This window comes from Crotalus tigris, unplaced genomic scaffold (genome assembly GCF_016545835.1).
Source record: "Crotalus tigris isolate CLP2741 ecotype Arizona unplaced genomic scaffold, ASM1654583v1 scf7180000022970.308977840:1548163, whole genome shotgun sequence".
In the NCBI taxonomy this organism is placed as follows: Eukaryota; Metazoa; Chordata; class Lepidosauria; order Squamata; family Viperidae; genus Crotalus; species Crotalus tigris.
This window is the reverse complement of record NW_024099557.1, coordinates 479,846-494,503: the sequence shown is the minus strand read 5'-3', so window position 1 is coordinate 494,503 and position 14,658 is coordinate 479,846. Positions and strand designations below refer to the sequence as shown.

Below are 14,658 nucleotides of genomic sequence, written 5' to 3'. Positions count from 1 at the left end.
TCCTTCCATCCTAATTCCCCACCACTCCTTCTCCCTTCCTCCTTCTCCCTTCTATCCTTCTTCTCCACAATTCCTTCTTCCTTCCATTCTTTTCCTTTTCCTTCTCCCTTCCATGCTTCTCCTCCTCTTTTCTCTTCCTCCTCCTTCTCCCTTCCATCCTTCTCCACCTTCTCCCTTCCTCCTTCTCCCTTCTATCCTTTTTCTCCACAATTCCTTCTCCTTCTTCCTTCCATTCTTCTCCTCCATCTCTTCCTCCTTCTTATCCTCCTCCTCCTTCTCCCTTCCATCCTTCTCCTCCTTCTCTCTTCCTCCTTCTTGTCCTCCTCCTCCTCCCTTCCATCCTTCTTTCCACCACTCCTCCTCCTTCCCCTTTCATCCTTCTCCACCCCTCCTTCCCCTCCTCCTGCTCCCTTCCATCCTTCTCCTTCTCCTTCCCTCTTTCGATTCGACGGACGACTTTACGCAACCGCATCCGGAAAGTTTTGCAATTTGCCTTTCCTGTAATCTGCAGCCTCGTCGTCAGCTTTAGGATCTGGACTGCGAGCCTCCGCCGTTTTGGGATTCCCACCCGGCAGCGGCGTTCAAAGGCCACCCCGCAAGGTAGTCCCCCCCCCCCGGGAGGGGGGAGGAGGAAAGACCGGGAAGGGCTCCCACGCAGCCGGGGACAAGGCAGGAGAAGCGGGCGGCGGCGGAGGCGGCGGCGGGTGGGGAAAATGCGCAGCTGTGCGCTGGAGGGTCCTCAAAAACGAAAGGAGGAAGCGGCGGGTTGGTTCAAACTTTGCTGATAAGTGGCGTTTGCTGTGAACGTCTTCTTGCTTCGTAAGCTGGTGGGGGGAGGGAGGGAGGGAGGGGGGGAGGGGGGGCTGGTTGCAAATCTCCGCTGATTGGATGGTCAGGCAGGATGGGGCCCGGGGAGCAGACAGCCCCCGAAGTTGGTGTCGTCCTCCTTTTCCTCCTCCTTTCCCTTCCTTCTCCTTTAATCTTTTTCTTCCTCCTCCTCCTCTTTCTTTATTCCTCCTTTATTCCTCCTCCTTCTATCCTCTCTTTCCATTCTTTAATCTTCTTCTTCCTCCTCCTTTATTCCTCCTCCTTCTATCCTCTCTTTCCCTTCCTTCTCCTTTAATCTTCTCCTCCTCCTTCTTTATTCCTCCTCTCCTCCTCCTCCTTCTATCCTCTCTTTCCCTTCTTCTCCTTTAATCTTCTTCCTCCCCCTTCTCCTTCTTTATTCCTCCTCTCCTCCTCCTCCTTCTATCCTCTCCCTTCCTTCTCCTTTAATCTTCTTCCTCCCCCTTCTCCTTCTTTATTCCTCCTCTCCTCCTCCTCCTTCTATCCTCTCTTTCCCTTCTTCTCCTTTAATCTTCTTCCTCCCCCTTCTCCTTCTTTATTCCTCCTCTCCTCCTCCTCCTTCTATCCTCTCTTTCCCTTCTTCTCCTTTAATCTTCTTCCTCCCCCTTCTCCTTCTTTATTCCTCCTCCTCTCCTCCTCCTTCTATCCTCTCTTTCCCTTCCTTTTTTATTCCTCCTCCTCTCCTCCTCCTTCTATCCTCTCTTTCCCTTCCTTTTTTATTCCTCCTCCTCCTCCTCCTCCTCCTCCTCCTCCTCCTCCTATCCTCTCTTTCCTTTCCTTCTCCTTTAATCTTCTTCCTCCTCCTCCTCCTTCTATCCTCTTTCCCTTCCTTCTTTAATCCTCCACCTCTTCCTCCTTTATTCCTCCTCCTCCTTCTATCCTCTCTTTCCCTTCCTTCTCCTTTAATCTTCTTCCTCCTCCTTTATTCCTTCTCTCCTCCTCTCTTTCCCTTCCTTCTTTAATCCTCCTCCTCCTATCCTCCTCTCTTTCCCTTCCTTTAATTCTCCTCCTCCTCCTTCTATCCTCCTCTTTCCCTTCCTTCTTTAATCTTCCCCCTCCTCCTCCTCCTCTCTTTCCCTTCCTTCTCCTTTAATCCTCTTCCTCCTCCTTTATTCCTTCTCTCCTCCTCTCTTTCCCTTCCTTCTTTAATCCTCCTCCTCCTATCCTCCTCTCTTTCCCTTCCTTTAATTCTCCTCCTCCTCCTTCTATCCTCCTCTTTCCCTTCCTTCTTTAATCTTCCTCCTCCTCCTCCTCCTCTCCTCCTGCAATGCCCCTCGTCCCCTAAGATCCAACCTGATGCGCACATGGTGACATGTCTTGGACCAGACGGCGACAACCCTCTGCAGGAGCAGCGGGTTGGACTACAAGACCTCCAAGGTCCCTTCCATCTTCTTTATTCTGTAATTAGGTAGCCCATTGTCCGGGGCTCACCGTCCCCCCCCCTGCGATCTTTTGGCCCCACTCCCCCTTACCCCCATTCCTCGGTTGCAAGGCAGGTTTGGGGGCCTGGAGAGCAAATGCGTGCAAATTTAACTGGTGGGTTTTCAAGGGGGGGGTGGCGGCGAAGGAGTTTGTCTCTGCGTGGTGGCAGCTTTAGGGGATGGTGTGCTTGTGGGTCCGTGTGCACGTGTGTTGTGTGTTTACATATGTATATTGGGGTGCCCAACCTTGGCAACTTTAAGATTTGTGGACTTCAACTCCCAGAATTCCTCAGCCAGCCATGACCTAGACCAGGGGTCTTTAAACACGGCCCTTTTATGACTTGTGGACTTCAACTCCCAGAATTCTGGGAGTTAAAGTCCACAAGTCATAAAAGGGCCAAGTTTGAAGACCCCTGACCTAGAATCATAGTTGAAAGCATCCTCAAGGATCATCTAACCCAACCTTCTGCAATGTGCTGATTTTTTCTGGGCTCAGAAATTAAGTGAGATAAACCTGGTTAATCCTGGGATGGGAGACCACCAGGAAATCCCAGAAACACTGATTAAACTGGGAAACAGAGGAAAAAACACCACATCATTAAAAACAACCACAAACCACTTCAGTGTTGCTGCATGGACTGCCCACTGACACCACTGAGCCCAACCTAAAGAAGATTTTGCTTTGATGTGGAGCGTAAACAGGGGACACCAGTTTTCAGGGAGGGCATCTAGACGGACGGAGGCAGCTTCAGGAAGAGACAATAAAATGAGATAAACGTTCATGCCCCAAATTCTTCTGAGATAGAAAATTTATTTTGGAGTTCCTGGTGCAGATGACTTTGTTTCAAGGCAGTCCCCGGTTAACTGGATGGAAAATTTGAAATTGATGTTAGCAACATAAGAAGAAGGCCGTTTGCACAAAATCGGGCGAGTTTTTCAAAGAAGCCATTCACTTTGGCAACAGTTCTTCCTCTCTTGTCTAAAATCAAAGTGTCAGGACTTCATCTTGATACACCATGCTTCCCTTGCTGCCAGCCTGCCATAGTCAAAGGGGAGAAGGACTGTGGGGTGGAATAAGGGTGTGTGTGTGTGTGTGTGTGTGTGTGTGTGTGTGTGTGCGTGTTAGCCTGAGAGGAATTGAAAGTACGCATCGTGCCATCCGGTGAGAGCCACCGGCTGTCCCAAGGTGACACTATGGAATGCAGAATAATAATAATAATAATAATAATAATAATAATAATAATAATAATAATAATAATAATCCCAAAACAACTGGAGCACCACTTGAACACCATTGGCATTGACAAATTTGTCATTAGTCAATTGCAAAAGGCGGCCTTACTAGGAACTGCTTCCATCCTGCGACGATATCTGTAATACCATCAAACATCCACATCTGCCTATCCCAGGTCCTGGGTAAGGACTCGATAGGTAGACAAAATGCCAAATCCAGTCTGAACATCTGGCTGACTGTGCGATGATCCATAATGATAATAATAATGTTGAAAGGAACCTTGGAGGTCATCTAGTCCAACCCCCTGCTCAGACAGGAATCCCTATACCAGTGATGGCGAACCTTTTAGAGACTGAGTGCCCAAACTGCAACCCAAAACCCACTTATGCATCGTGGTGTGCTGGGTGGGTGTGGCCCATTGGATGGGTGTTGCCAATTGGATGGGCGTGGCCAATTGGGTGGACGTGGCTGTGGTGGTAATGGCAGACTGAGTGGGACTAAAAAGTTAAATCAATCAATTCCAACTTTGCAAGATCTTTCTTTTTTTCCATGAGAAGTTGAACTTGACTGATTGAACCTTTTTTTTTTTTTGCACATGGCGGCGGAGGCCTAAAGCGAAAAGGTTTTATAAAACCCAGCTGAAGGCCTGGGACTGGGGCAACGGCACATGTGCCCACAGAGAAGGCTCCGAGTGCCGCCTCTGGCACCCGTGCCATAGGTTCGCCACCAGTGCCCTATACCATTTCGGACAAATGGCTGTCCAGTCTCTTCTTAAAAACTTCCAGTGTTGGAGCGTTCACCGCTTCCGGAGGCAGGTAGTTCCACTGGTTAATTGTTCTCACTTCAGGAAGTTTCTCCTTAGTTCTAGGTTGTTTGTTGAGTTTGTTAAATTTGTTAGAATTTAATTGGATACTCAAAGATAACCAGTGGGGAAGATGGGAACGAGGGAAAAATTAACCACACGCTTTGGGTGCAAAAATCACAGATCCGGCTTTGCTCCTTCTGTAACCACTTGGCTTTAGTAAAGTGTCTTTTCATCAGCAACGGATTCGAGAGTCTTTCTTTTCTAACTAACCAAGTTGGGACGGTTGACACGAAGCAAAACAGCTTTATCCACTCAAAAACAACAACGACAACGATGCCTCCTAGAATCGTGGGTGCTCCATCACTGGAGGTTTTAAAAAAAATAGACCGGACCACAATTTGACCAGGATAGTATAAAGCAGAGGTAGGCAACCTTGGCTCTTTTATGACTCATGGACTTCAACTCCCAGAATTCCTGAGCCAGCATGGCTCAGCTTGGAAACCTCTCCTTTTCCCCTCAGCGTGGCTAGCTCAGGAATTCTGGGAGTTGAAGTCCACGAGTCATAAAAGAGCCAAGGTTGCCTACCCCTGGTATAAAGGTTTCCTGCCTTGAACAGGGGGCTGGATTAGAAGACCTCCAAAGGTCCCTTCCAGCCGTATGATTTTATGTTTTGAATTGCTTGCTTGGCTGATGACCTTATTTTACTCTCCTCGTCCGAGACTTTAAAAAGCTTTAAGAAAAGAATAAGGAAATGAAACTTGGGGGGTTGGGGGTTGGAATGAATCGCCAGTTTTCATTCTGATTGTGTCACTTCTCTCTTTCAGCTGATAAACAGAAGGGAAAAAAAAAAGAGGTAAATGTCTGATTATAGGAAGGAAAGAAAACGGGACTCTCCTAAAACCCCTGGATTATCAGGGTGAGCCTTGCTGGGTCCCAAACGCAGACGGGAAGGGACTGCGATGCATAAACCGTCAATGACCAAGTCAGTAGCTTTGTCAAGGAGCTTCCCATGAACACAGAGAGTGAAAATAGCCCCACCCACATTGTTGGCATCCCTGGGGTCCCTGCCAAATTTTTGTCTCGGGCTGAAATTTGATCCTCAAAGAGTTTCTGCTGGACGCCACTCTCCACAGATTGATGCTCATCCGCTCATGCTGCTCCGTGGTGGAAGGACTCAGCCAGCGTTCCTGTTTCAAATCCTGATTTTTGGGGTCCTCCCTCTGATTTTTGGAAAAATCTGGAGCAGTTTGTGAAGCACCATGGTCTGGTGCCTGTGCTTTATGTCCGAGGACGAGAAAAACGCCATGGTGATTGATAAAGAAATCACCCGGCTGCTTCAAGAACAGAAGAAACGGGATCGGTGGGAATTAAAACTGCTCCTGTTGGGTGAGTACACAACTATACGGGCAGTCCTCGACTTACGACAGTTCCTTTAGCGACCGTTCAAAATTGCAGCGGCGCTGAAAAAAGGGACTGTGACTGTTTTTCGCACTTACGACCGTTGCAACATCCCCACAGTCACGTGATCCAAATTCAGGCGCTTGCCAATTGACTCGTATTTATGACGGTGGCAGTGTCCTGGGGTTAGTGATCCACCTTTGCGACCTTCGGACAAGCAAAGTCAATGGGGGAAGCTGGATTCACTTAATAACCGTGTTACTAATTAAAACAGCTGCAGTGATTCACTTAACAACTGTGGTTGTGAAATGGGGAAAAATTCACTTTACAACTGTCTCGCCTAGCGACGGAAAATTTAGGCTCAGTTGTGGTCGTAAGCTGAGGACTACCGGTATGTAGTATAATGGGCTAGATAGTCATAGGTATTCCTTAGCGCCCAGGCAGAATAATTTTACCTCCTTTTCCCTTAGTGTTATCTGGGAAATGCCTTAGTAAGGCCACACTTGGAATACTGCATCCAGTTTTGGTCATCACGATGTAAAAAAGATGTTGAGACTCTAGAAAGAGTACAGAGAAGAGCAACAAAGATGATTAGGGAACTGGAGGCTAAAGCATATAAGGAAAGGCTGCTGGAATTGGGTATGTCTAGTTTCATGAAGAGAAGGACGAAGGGGGACATGATAGCCGTCTTCCACTATCTCAGGGGCTGCCCCAAAGAAGAGGGAGTCAAGCTATTCTCCAAAGCGCCTGAGGGCAGGACAAGAAGCAACAGATGGAAACTAACCAAGGAAAGAAGCAACCTAGAACTAAGAAGAAACTTCCTGGCAGTTAGAACAACTAACCAGTGGAACCACCTGCCTCCTGAAGCAGTGAATGCTCCAACACTGGAAGTTTTTAAGAAGAGACTGGACAGCCGTTTGTCTGAAATGGTATAGGGTTTCCTGCCTGAGCAGGGGGTTGGACTAGAAGACCTCTAAGGTCCCTTCCAATTATTATTATTATTATTATTATCATCATCATCATCATCATCATCATTATCATTATTATCTATCAGCCTCTGCGGACAATGATTTCTTGCATCATTCATGAATTCTTTACAGCTAGTTCTTGACTTACAACCATAACTGAACTTGGCAATTATAGTCGGAAATCGTAACAGTTGTAAAGTCGCTCACCTTTACAATATTTGTTAAGCGAATCCATTCTTCACTATGGACCCAGGTTGTAAGTAGCGTTTGTGTGTGTGTGTGTGGGGTGGGTCTGTCGTAACTTTGAATGATTGTAAATTGAGGACTACTTATAGAATAGAAGGAAGAAGAATGATTTGGAGGTCTTTTCTGAATTCTTTCAGATCCCCTTTTTGGAGCAATTCTCCTCCAGCTATCCAAAATGTAAAACTTGAAGCAAAATACTAAATTTGGGCAAAGAAATGTTAGCATTAATTTTAGCAATCAAGCAAATAGACTTCCTGCAGCCACCGGATGGTCAAAAAGTCAAGATGGCGGCTGCAATGCCATGAGGGAAGTTCCGCTTATTTTTAATGCCAAACATTAAAGCTGACAAACTATTGTTTTTCCTCCCAAACTGTAAAAAAAGCACCAGTAAAAAAGCCCAAACTTCATCTGTCCCATTCTGATGAAGCACCTATTTGTTGCTTTAAGTTTAAAAGCCAACACACGGCTGCAAAACTGAATGTTTACGCAACTTGTCTGAGGCCTTTTTCAGGATTAATGCTTGTTATGAGTAATGTGCCAAAGTCCAACAAACTTTACTGCCGCAGTTTGCAAATATTATTATTAACCCCACCTCCATTTTTATGGATTCATGAAGATTAAAGCAGCTGAATAAAAGGTTTAGGAGCCCTTGGCTTGTTATCAGCTGCAACGAGGATGCTTTTGAAAAGGAGGCAAGGAACAAGCCAGGTTCTGATAGCTGAAGTGAGATGTTAGTTAGTTAGAGAATGGCACAGATTTCCACTTTAGGTTTGGAAGTGACACCGATTAAAACAATTAACCAGTGGAACAACCTGCCTCCAGAAGTTGTGAATGGAAATTTTAAAGAAGAGATTAGACAGCCATTTGTCTGAAATGGTATAGGGTTTCCTGCTTGAGCAGGCGGTTGGACTAGAAGACCTCCAAGGTCCCTTCCAACTATTCTATTCTATTCTATTCTATTCTATTCTATTCTATTCTATTCTATTCTATTCTATTCTATTCTATTCTATTCTATTCTATTCTACTTTACTCTACTCTACTCTACTTCTATTTATTCCATATTCTACTCTACTCTATTCTATCTATTCATTCCATATTCTATTCTATTTATTCCATATTCTACTCTACTCTGCTCTGCTCTACTCTACTCTTTTCTATTTCTATTTCATCCAATTCTTCTAATTCTGTTCTGTTCTGTTCTGTTCTGCTCTACTCTACTCTACTTCTATTCTATTTATTCCATATTCTATTCTATTCTATTCTATTCTATTCTATTCTATTCTATTCTATTCTATTCTATTCTATTCTATTCATTCCATATTCTATTCTATTTATTCCATATTCTACTCTGCTCTGCTCTATTCTACTCTACTCTACTCTTTTCTATTTCTATTTCATCCAATTCTTCTAATTCTGTTCTGTTCTGTTCTGTTCTACTCTACTCTACTCTATTCTATTCTTGGGGCTCAATTGAATGTTCATGATAACGGAATATAAATCCATCAGCCGTGGAAAGTGGACTTCTAAGCTGGATATCTACTGATCATGGAGAAGATGCAGTCTAGACCAGTGTTTCTCAACTTTATCAATGTGTGGACTTCAACACCCAGAATTCCCCAGCCCACATGGAAGGAACCTCATGGATCATGTAGCCCAACCCTTGGCAATGTGCAGGAAAACGGTTAGAATTAAAACACTGTAGCGTTGTAAAGGACGCCAAGGATTATTTAGCCTGGTGTTTCTTGACAGCAGCAACTTTAAGGTGAATGGACTTTAGCTTCCAGAATATCCCTATCCAGTAATGCTTGTTAAGAGGCGACACAATTGATGTCCACAAATACTGGATAGGGAATTCTGGGAATTGAAGTACACAAACCTTAATGTTGCGAAGGTTGAGAAATACTGGTATAGATGCTGGCAGGAGAATTCTGGGAGTTCAAGTTCCCAAACCTGGCTGGAGAATTCTGGGAGTTGGAGGCCACACACCTTAATTATGCTAAGGTTGAGAAACATGGTCTAGAGCAGGGGACTTCAAACTTGGCAACTTTAAGACTTGTGGACTTCAACTCCCAGAATTCCTCAGCTAGCCAGGACTGGCTGAGGAATTCTGGGAATTGAAGTCCACAAGTCTTAAAAGTTGCCAAGTTTGAAGTCCCCTGCTCTAGAGGCTGGCTGGGGAATTCTGGGGAATCCAGACACCTTGACGTTGCTAAAGTTAAAAAGCACTGGTTTAAATGCTGGGTGAAGAATTCTGGGAGCTGAAGTCCACAAATCTGGTTGAGCAATGCTTGGAGCTGAAGTCTACCCACCTTAAAATTGATAACGTTGAGTAATACTATTCTAGAGAAATATTTTCCTGTTCTTTTATTCTCTCCTTCTTTTAAACTGAAGCGACCAGGTTCCAAATTAGCAAATTTCTCCCTGTAAACCAGGAACTTTGCCACTGAAGCACTCATTCCTTCCTTCGCCAAAGACTGAATTTGGTCTCTTGTGTTGATCTGTGCTTTCATAAGTTCTCTCCTATCACCTCCAGCCCCGTGGTTATAAGAAGGTTGGCTGTAAGATAGGCAGCTCTATAAATGTTTTAAATAAATGAAATCAATCAATCATTGGCAATTAAGTGCCTTTGAGCATCTGGTACCATGAAAGGAAACCCTTGCAAAATTGCCAGACTTAATAACAGAATAATATTGGAAGACGGCTATCATGTCCTTCATTAGACTAGACCAGGGGTAGGCAACCTTGCCTCTTTTATGACTCCTGGACTTCAATTCCCAGAATTCCTGAGCCAGCATGGCTGGCTCAGGAATTCTGGGAGTTGAAGTCCAGGAGTCATAAAAAAGCCAAGATTGCCTACCCCTGGACTAGACATATCCAATTCCGGCCGTTCTGCATATGTTTCAGCCTCCAGTCCTCTAATCATCTTTGTTGCTCTGAATAACAAAATAACAGAGTTGGAAGGGACCTTGGAGGTCTTCTAGTCCAACCCCCTGCTTAGGCAGGAAACCCTACACCATTTCAGACAAATGGCTGTCCAGTCTCTTCTTAAAAACCTCCAGTGTTGGAGCATTCAGAACTTCTGGAGGCAGGTTGTTCCGCTGGTTAATTGCAACAGATGGAAACTAATCATAGAGAGAAGCAACCTAGAACTTTCCTGACAGTGAGAACAATTAACCAGGGGAACAACCTGCCTCCAGAAGCAGTAAATGCTCCAACACTGGAAGTTTTTAAGAAGAGACTGGACAGCCATTTGTCCGAAATGGTGTAGGGTTTCCTGCCTGAGCAGGGGGTTGGACTAGATGACCTCCAAAGTCCCTTCCAACTTTACTACTACTATTAGTGACCGTTCTCACTGTCAGGAAGTTTCTCCTTAGTTCTAAGTTGCTTCTCTCCTTGATTAGTTTCCATCGGTTGCTTCTTGTCCTGCCTTCAGGCGCTTTGGAGAATAGTTTGACTCCCTCTTCTTTGGGGCAGCCCCTGAGATATTGGAAGACTGCTATCATGTCACCCCTCGTCCTTCTCTTCACTAAACTAGACATACCTGATTCCAGCAACCGTTCCTTATATGCTTTAGCCTCCAGTCCCCTGATCATCTTTGTTGCTCTTCTCTGCACTCTTTCTAGAGTCTCAGCATCTTTTTTACATCGTGGTGACCAAAACTGGATGCAGTATTCCAAGTGTGGCCTTACCAAGGCATTGTAAAGCGATATTAACACGTGATCTTGATTCTATGAGACTGTGGTTCATTTTAGTGGTGGATGATGATGGTGGTCAGGATGCTGCTGCAGCATTTGGGCTTCCATACAAAGGGGGTTGGACTAGAAGACCTCCAAAGTCCCTTCCAGCACTGTTATTCTGTTACGTTGAACTATACTTGGAGGCCAGATATTCTACTGGAAAACCAAAAGCTTGCGTTGTTGATTTTGTGTCTTTTGTGCATTACCCATCAGGCACTGGGGAAGGTGGAAAAAGTACCTTTATCAAGCAGATGAGGATTATCCACGGAGTGGGATTCACGGAAGACGAACGGAAGGACTTTGCCAAAGTCGTCTATCAAAACATCTTCACCTCTATCCAGGCCATCATCAAAGCAATGGAGAGCCTTCAGATTCCTTATGCCCAGGAGGAGAATGCAGTGAGTATCCACGTACAGGGAGTCCTCAACTTACAACCATTACAATCTGGGGCACTTTGAAGTTACAACGATACTGGAAAAAATGACTTATGACCACACGGTCATCTGATCAGTTTTTAGGCCCTTGGCAACTAATATGTGTTGTTGTTGTTGTTGTTAATTGCAAAGTCGTGTCCGACCCATCGCGACCCCATGGACAACGTTCCTCCAGGTCTTCCTGTCCTCTACCATCTTCTGGAGTCCATTGAAGTTCACACCTACTGCTTCAGTGACTCCATCCAGCCATCTCATTCTCTGTCGTCCCCTTCTTCTCTTGCCCTCAATCTTTCCCAGCATTAGGCCCTTCTCCAGTGAGTCCTTCCTTCTCATTAGGTGGCCAAAGTACTTGAGTTTCAACTTTAGGATCTGGCCTTCTAAAGAGCAGTCAGGGTTGATATGTATTTATGTATTAAAAATGAAGGAATGGGGTTGATTTTTTTTTGAGGTTCCATTTTTCCCTGCATCCTTGAAATATTTTTAGTTTTATATTAATAGATCATTTGAGAGGGGGCTGGAATTATTTGTTTTTTCTACTTTATGTACATCTTATTTCTCACAGCGTCCTACAGGTAGTCCTTGCCTTATGACAATTGGGAGCAGACTTTCTGTTACTAAGCGGGGCGGTTGACGTAAATGAGTCATTCATGATTTTACGACATTTTATGCCATGATTGTTAAGCGAATCACTACCGTTGTTAAGTGAATCACGTGGCCATTAAGTGAATCTGACTCTGCCCAGTAACTGCTGGTGGGAAGCCAGCTGGGAAAGTCAACAATGGCAATCACATGACCCTGGGATGCCACAACTTTTGTGAATACACGCCGGTTGCCAAGCTCTTGAATTTTGATGCCGTGACCATGAGGATGCTACGACAGTCATAAATGTGAGGACTGGTAGTAAGTCACTTTTCCAGTGCTGTTGTAGCTTTGAAGGGTCACTAAACAAATAGTTGTAAGTCAAGGATTACCTGTAGTATTTACTCCTTACAAACAGGGAGATACTATTTTTTTTCCTATATTGGTTAATATAGGTAGTCCTTGACCAAAATTCAATCCCAAATTTCTATTGCTAAGCGAGACAGCTGCTAAGTGGGTTTTGCTCCACTTTACGACCTTCCTTGCCACCGTTGCTTTAGTGAATCGCTGCAGTTGTGAAGCTGGTTACTCAGTTGTTAAGTGAATCTGCTCTCCCCATTGATTTTGCTTGTCAGAAAGTCATCAGAAAAATAATGGCCACGACTCGCTTTTTTCAGTGCCGTTGTAAGTCCGAACGGTCACTAAATGAATGGTTGTAAGTTGAGGACTACTTGTAGTGACAAATAGACCACCGCTGTCCTGAAATCACTTCACACTTCCATGATCACTGTCCTTCAGTAGGTAGCTTTCAGTGAAATGGGTCTCTTCTGAATTATTCCTCTAGAACAGGGGTTTTCAAACTGGGTCCTTTTACGACTCGTGGACTTCAACTCCCAGAATTCCTGAGCCAGCCATGCTGAGGGGAAAGGGAGAGGTTTCCAAGCTGAGCCATTCTGGCTCAGGAATTCTGGGAGTTGAAGTCCACAAGTCATAAAAGAGCCAAGGTTCCCCAACCTTGCTATAGACCAGCGGTTCTCAACCTGTGGGTCGCGACCCCATTTGGGGTCGAACAACCATTTCACGGGGGTCGCCAAACAACGCGATCCGCCATTTTTTTCTGGGGCGGCGCATGGGGCGGCACCGCGCATGCGCGCTGCGCATGGGGTGCGCCGCGCATGCGCAGTGCAGATGGCAGCACATAGATGGCGCTGTGTATGCGCGTCGCGCATGGGACAGCGGCGCATGGGGCAGCGGCGCGCATGCGTGCCACGCAGGGGGCGCCGCCGCGCATGCGCGTCGCACAGGAGGCACTGCCGCACATGCGCGCCGTGCAGGGGGCGGCGCCACCTGCTTAATACCGGGGTCGCCGTATAAAAAGGTTGAGAACCACTGCTATAGACCAACTCTACATCTGGTGGAACTACTGGTTTGTACCTTTAGAGCAGGGGTCTTCAAACTGGGCTCTTTTATGACGTGTGGACTTCAACTCCCAGAATTCCTCAGCCAGGAATTCTGGGAGTTGAAGTCCACACATCATAAAAGGGCCCAGTTTGAAGACCCCTGCTCTAGAACAGAAGTGGGGAACTGGGCCCCTTTATGACTCGTGGACTTCAACTCCCAGAATTCCTGAGCCAGAATGGTTCAGCTTGGAAACCTCTCCCTTTCCCCTCAGCATGGCTGGCTGAGAAATTCTGGGAGTTGGAGTCCACAAGTCATAAAAGGGCTACAGTTCCCCACCTCTGTCTTGGAGGATAGGAAAGTTTCTTGATTGGCATATGGCTGGCTCGGGAATTCTGGGAGTTGGAGTCCACAGGTCATAAAGAGGCCACAGTTCCCCACCCCTGCTATAGAATTTTCTTACCCCAACGTTTTATGCTCCGCTCATTTCTGCCTCTAGCAAAAGGCCCGGCTGCTTCTGAACGTGGATGCCTATACAGTGGTCTCCATGGAGCCCCACCACGCCCGGATCATCGGCGGCCTTTGGGAGGATGCTGGCATCAAGTCCTGTTATAAGAGGCGAAGCAAATTCCACCTGCTCGATTCAACGTCCTAGTGGGTTCCTTTAATCTAGTATCTATCATCTATATCATCTATATTTTATATCTATCACCTATCATCTATATCAGTGTTTCCCAAACTTGACAATTTTAAGGCATGAGGACTTCAACTCCCAGAATTCCACAGCCAGCAACGCTGACTGTGGAATTCTGGGAGTTGAAGTCCACATGCCTTAAAATTGTCAAGTTTGGGAAACACTGATCTATATCATCTATCTATCTATCTATCTATCTATCTATCTATCTATCTATCTATCTATCTATCTATCTATCTATCTATCTATCTACCTACCTACCTACCTACCTACCTACCTACCTACCTACCTACCTACCTACCTACCTATCTATCTATCTATCTATCTATTATCTACCATCTATCTATCATCTATATTTTATCTCTATCATCATCTCTACCATCATCTATGTCTATCGTCTATATATCTATCATCTATATCTAATCAGAATCAGAATAGAGCTGGAAGGGACCTGGGAGGTCTTCTAGTCCAGCCCCCCCCCCTCCCGCTCAAGCAGGAGACCCTATAGTAGTTTAATGAAGAGAAGGACGAGGGGGGACATGATAGCAGTATTCCAATATCTCAGGGGCTGCCCCAAAGAAGAGGAAGTCAAGCTATTCTCCAAAATGCCTGAAGGCAGGACAAGAAGCAACGGGTGGAAAATAATCAAGGAGAGAAGCAACCTAGAACTAAGGAGAAGCTTCCTGACAGTTAGAACAATTAACCAGTGGAACAACCTGCCTCCAGAAGCGGTGAATGCTCCAACACTGGAAGTTTTTAAGAAGAGACTGGACAGCCATTTGTCTGAAATGGTATAGGGTTTCCTGTCTGAGCAGGGGGTTGGACTAGATGACCTCCAAGGTCCCCTCCCACTTTATTATTATTATTAACATAAATTTTGGACTCGGTTGTGAACATA

General features: G+C 45.5%; 1 protein-coding gene across 2 annotated transcripts in view; it reads left to right on the top strand.

Moving 5' to 3' along the window:
* Positions 1-345: 345 nt before the first annotated feature.
* GNA15 (G protein subunit alpha 15) overlaps positions 346-14,658 on the top strand; it is a 33,733-nt gene continuing 19,420 nt past the window's right edge. Inside the window, exons 1-4 of one of the 2 annotated variants that reach the window (XM_039319324.1) lie at positions 346-600; positions 5,131-5,692; positions 10,869-11,053; positions 13,566-13,720. In XM_039319324.1, coding sequence (XP_039175258.1) covers positions 5,566-5,692; positions 10,869-11,053; positions 13,566-13,720 — 467 coding nt within the window. In that variant the 5' untranslated portion in view covers positions 346-600; positions 5,131-5,565. Of the gene's footprint in view, positions 601-2,029; positions 2,224-5,130; positions 5,693-10,868; positions 11,054-13,565; positions 13,721-14,658 lie in introns of those variants that run through there. The other variant, XM_039319325.1, reaches the window with a different exon arrangement.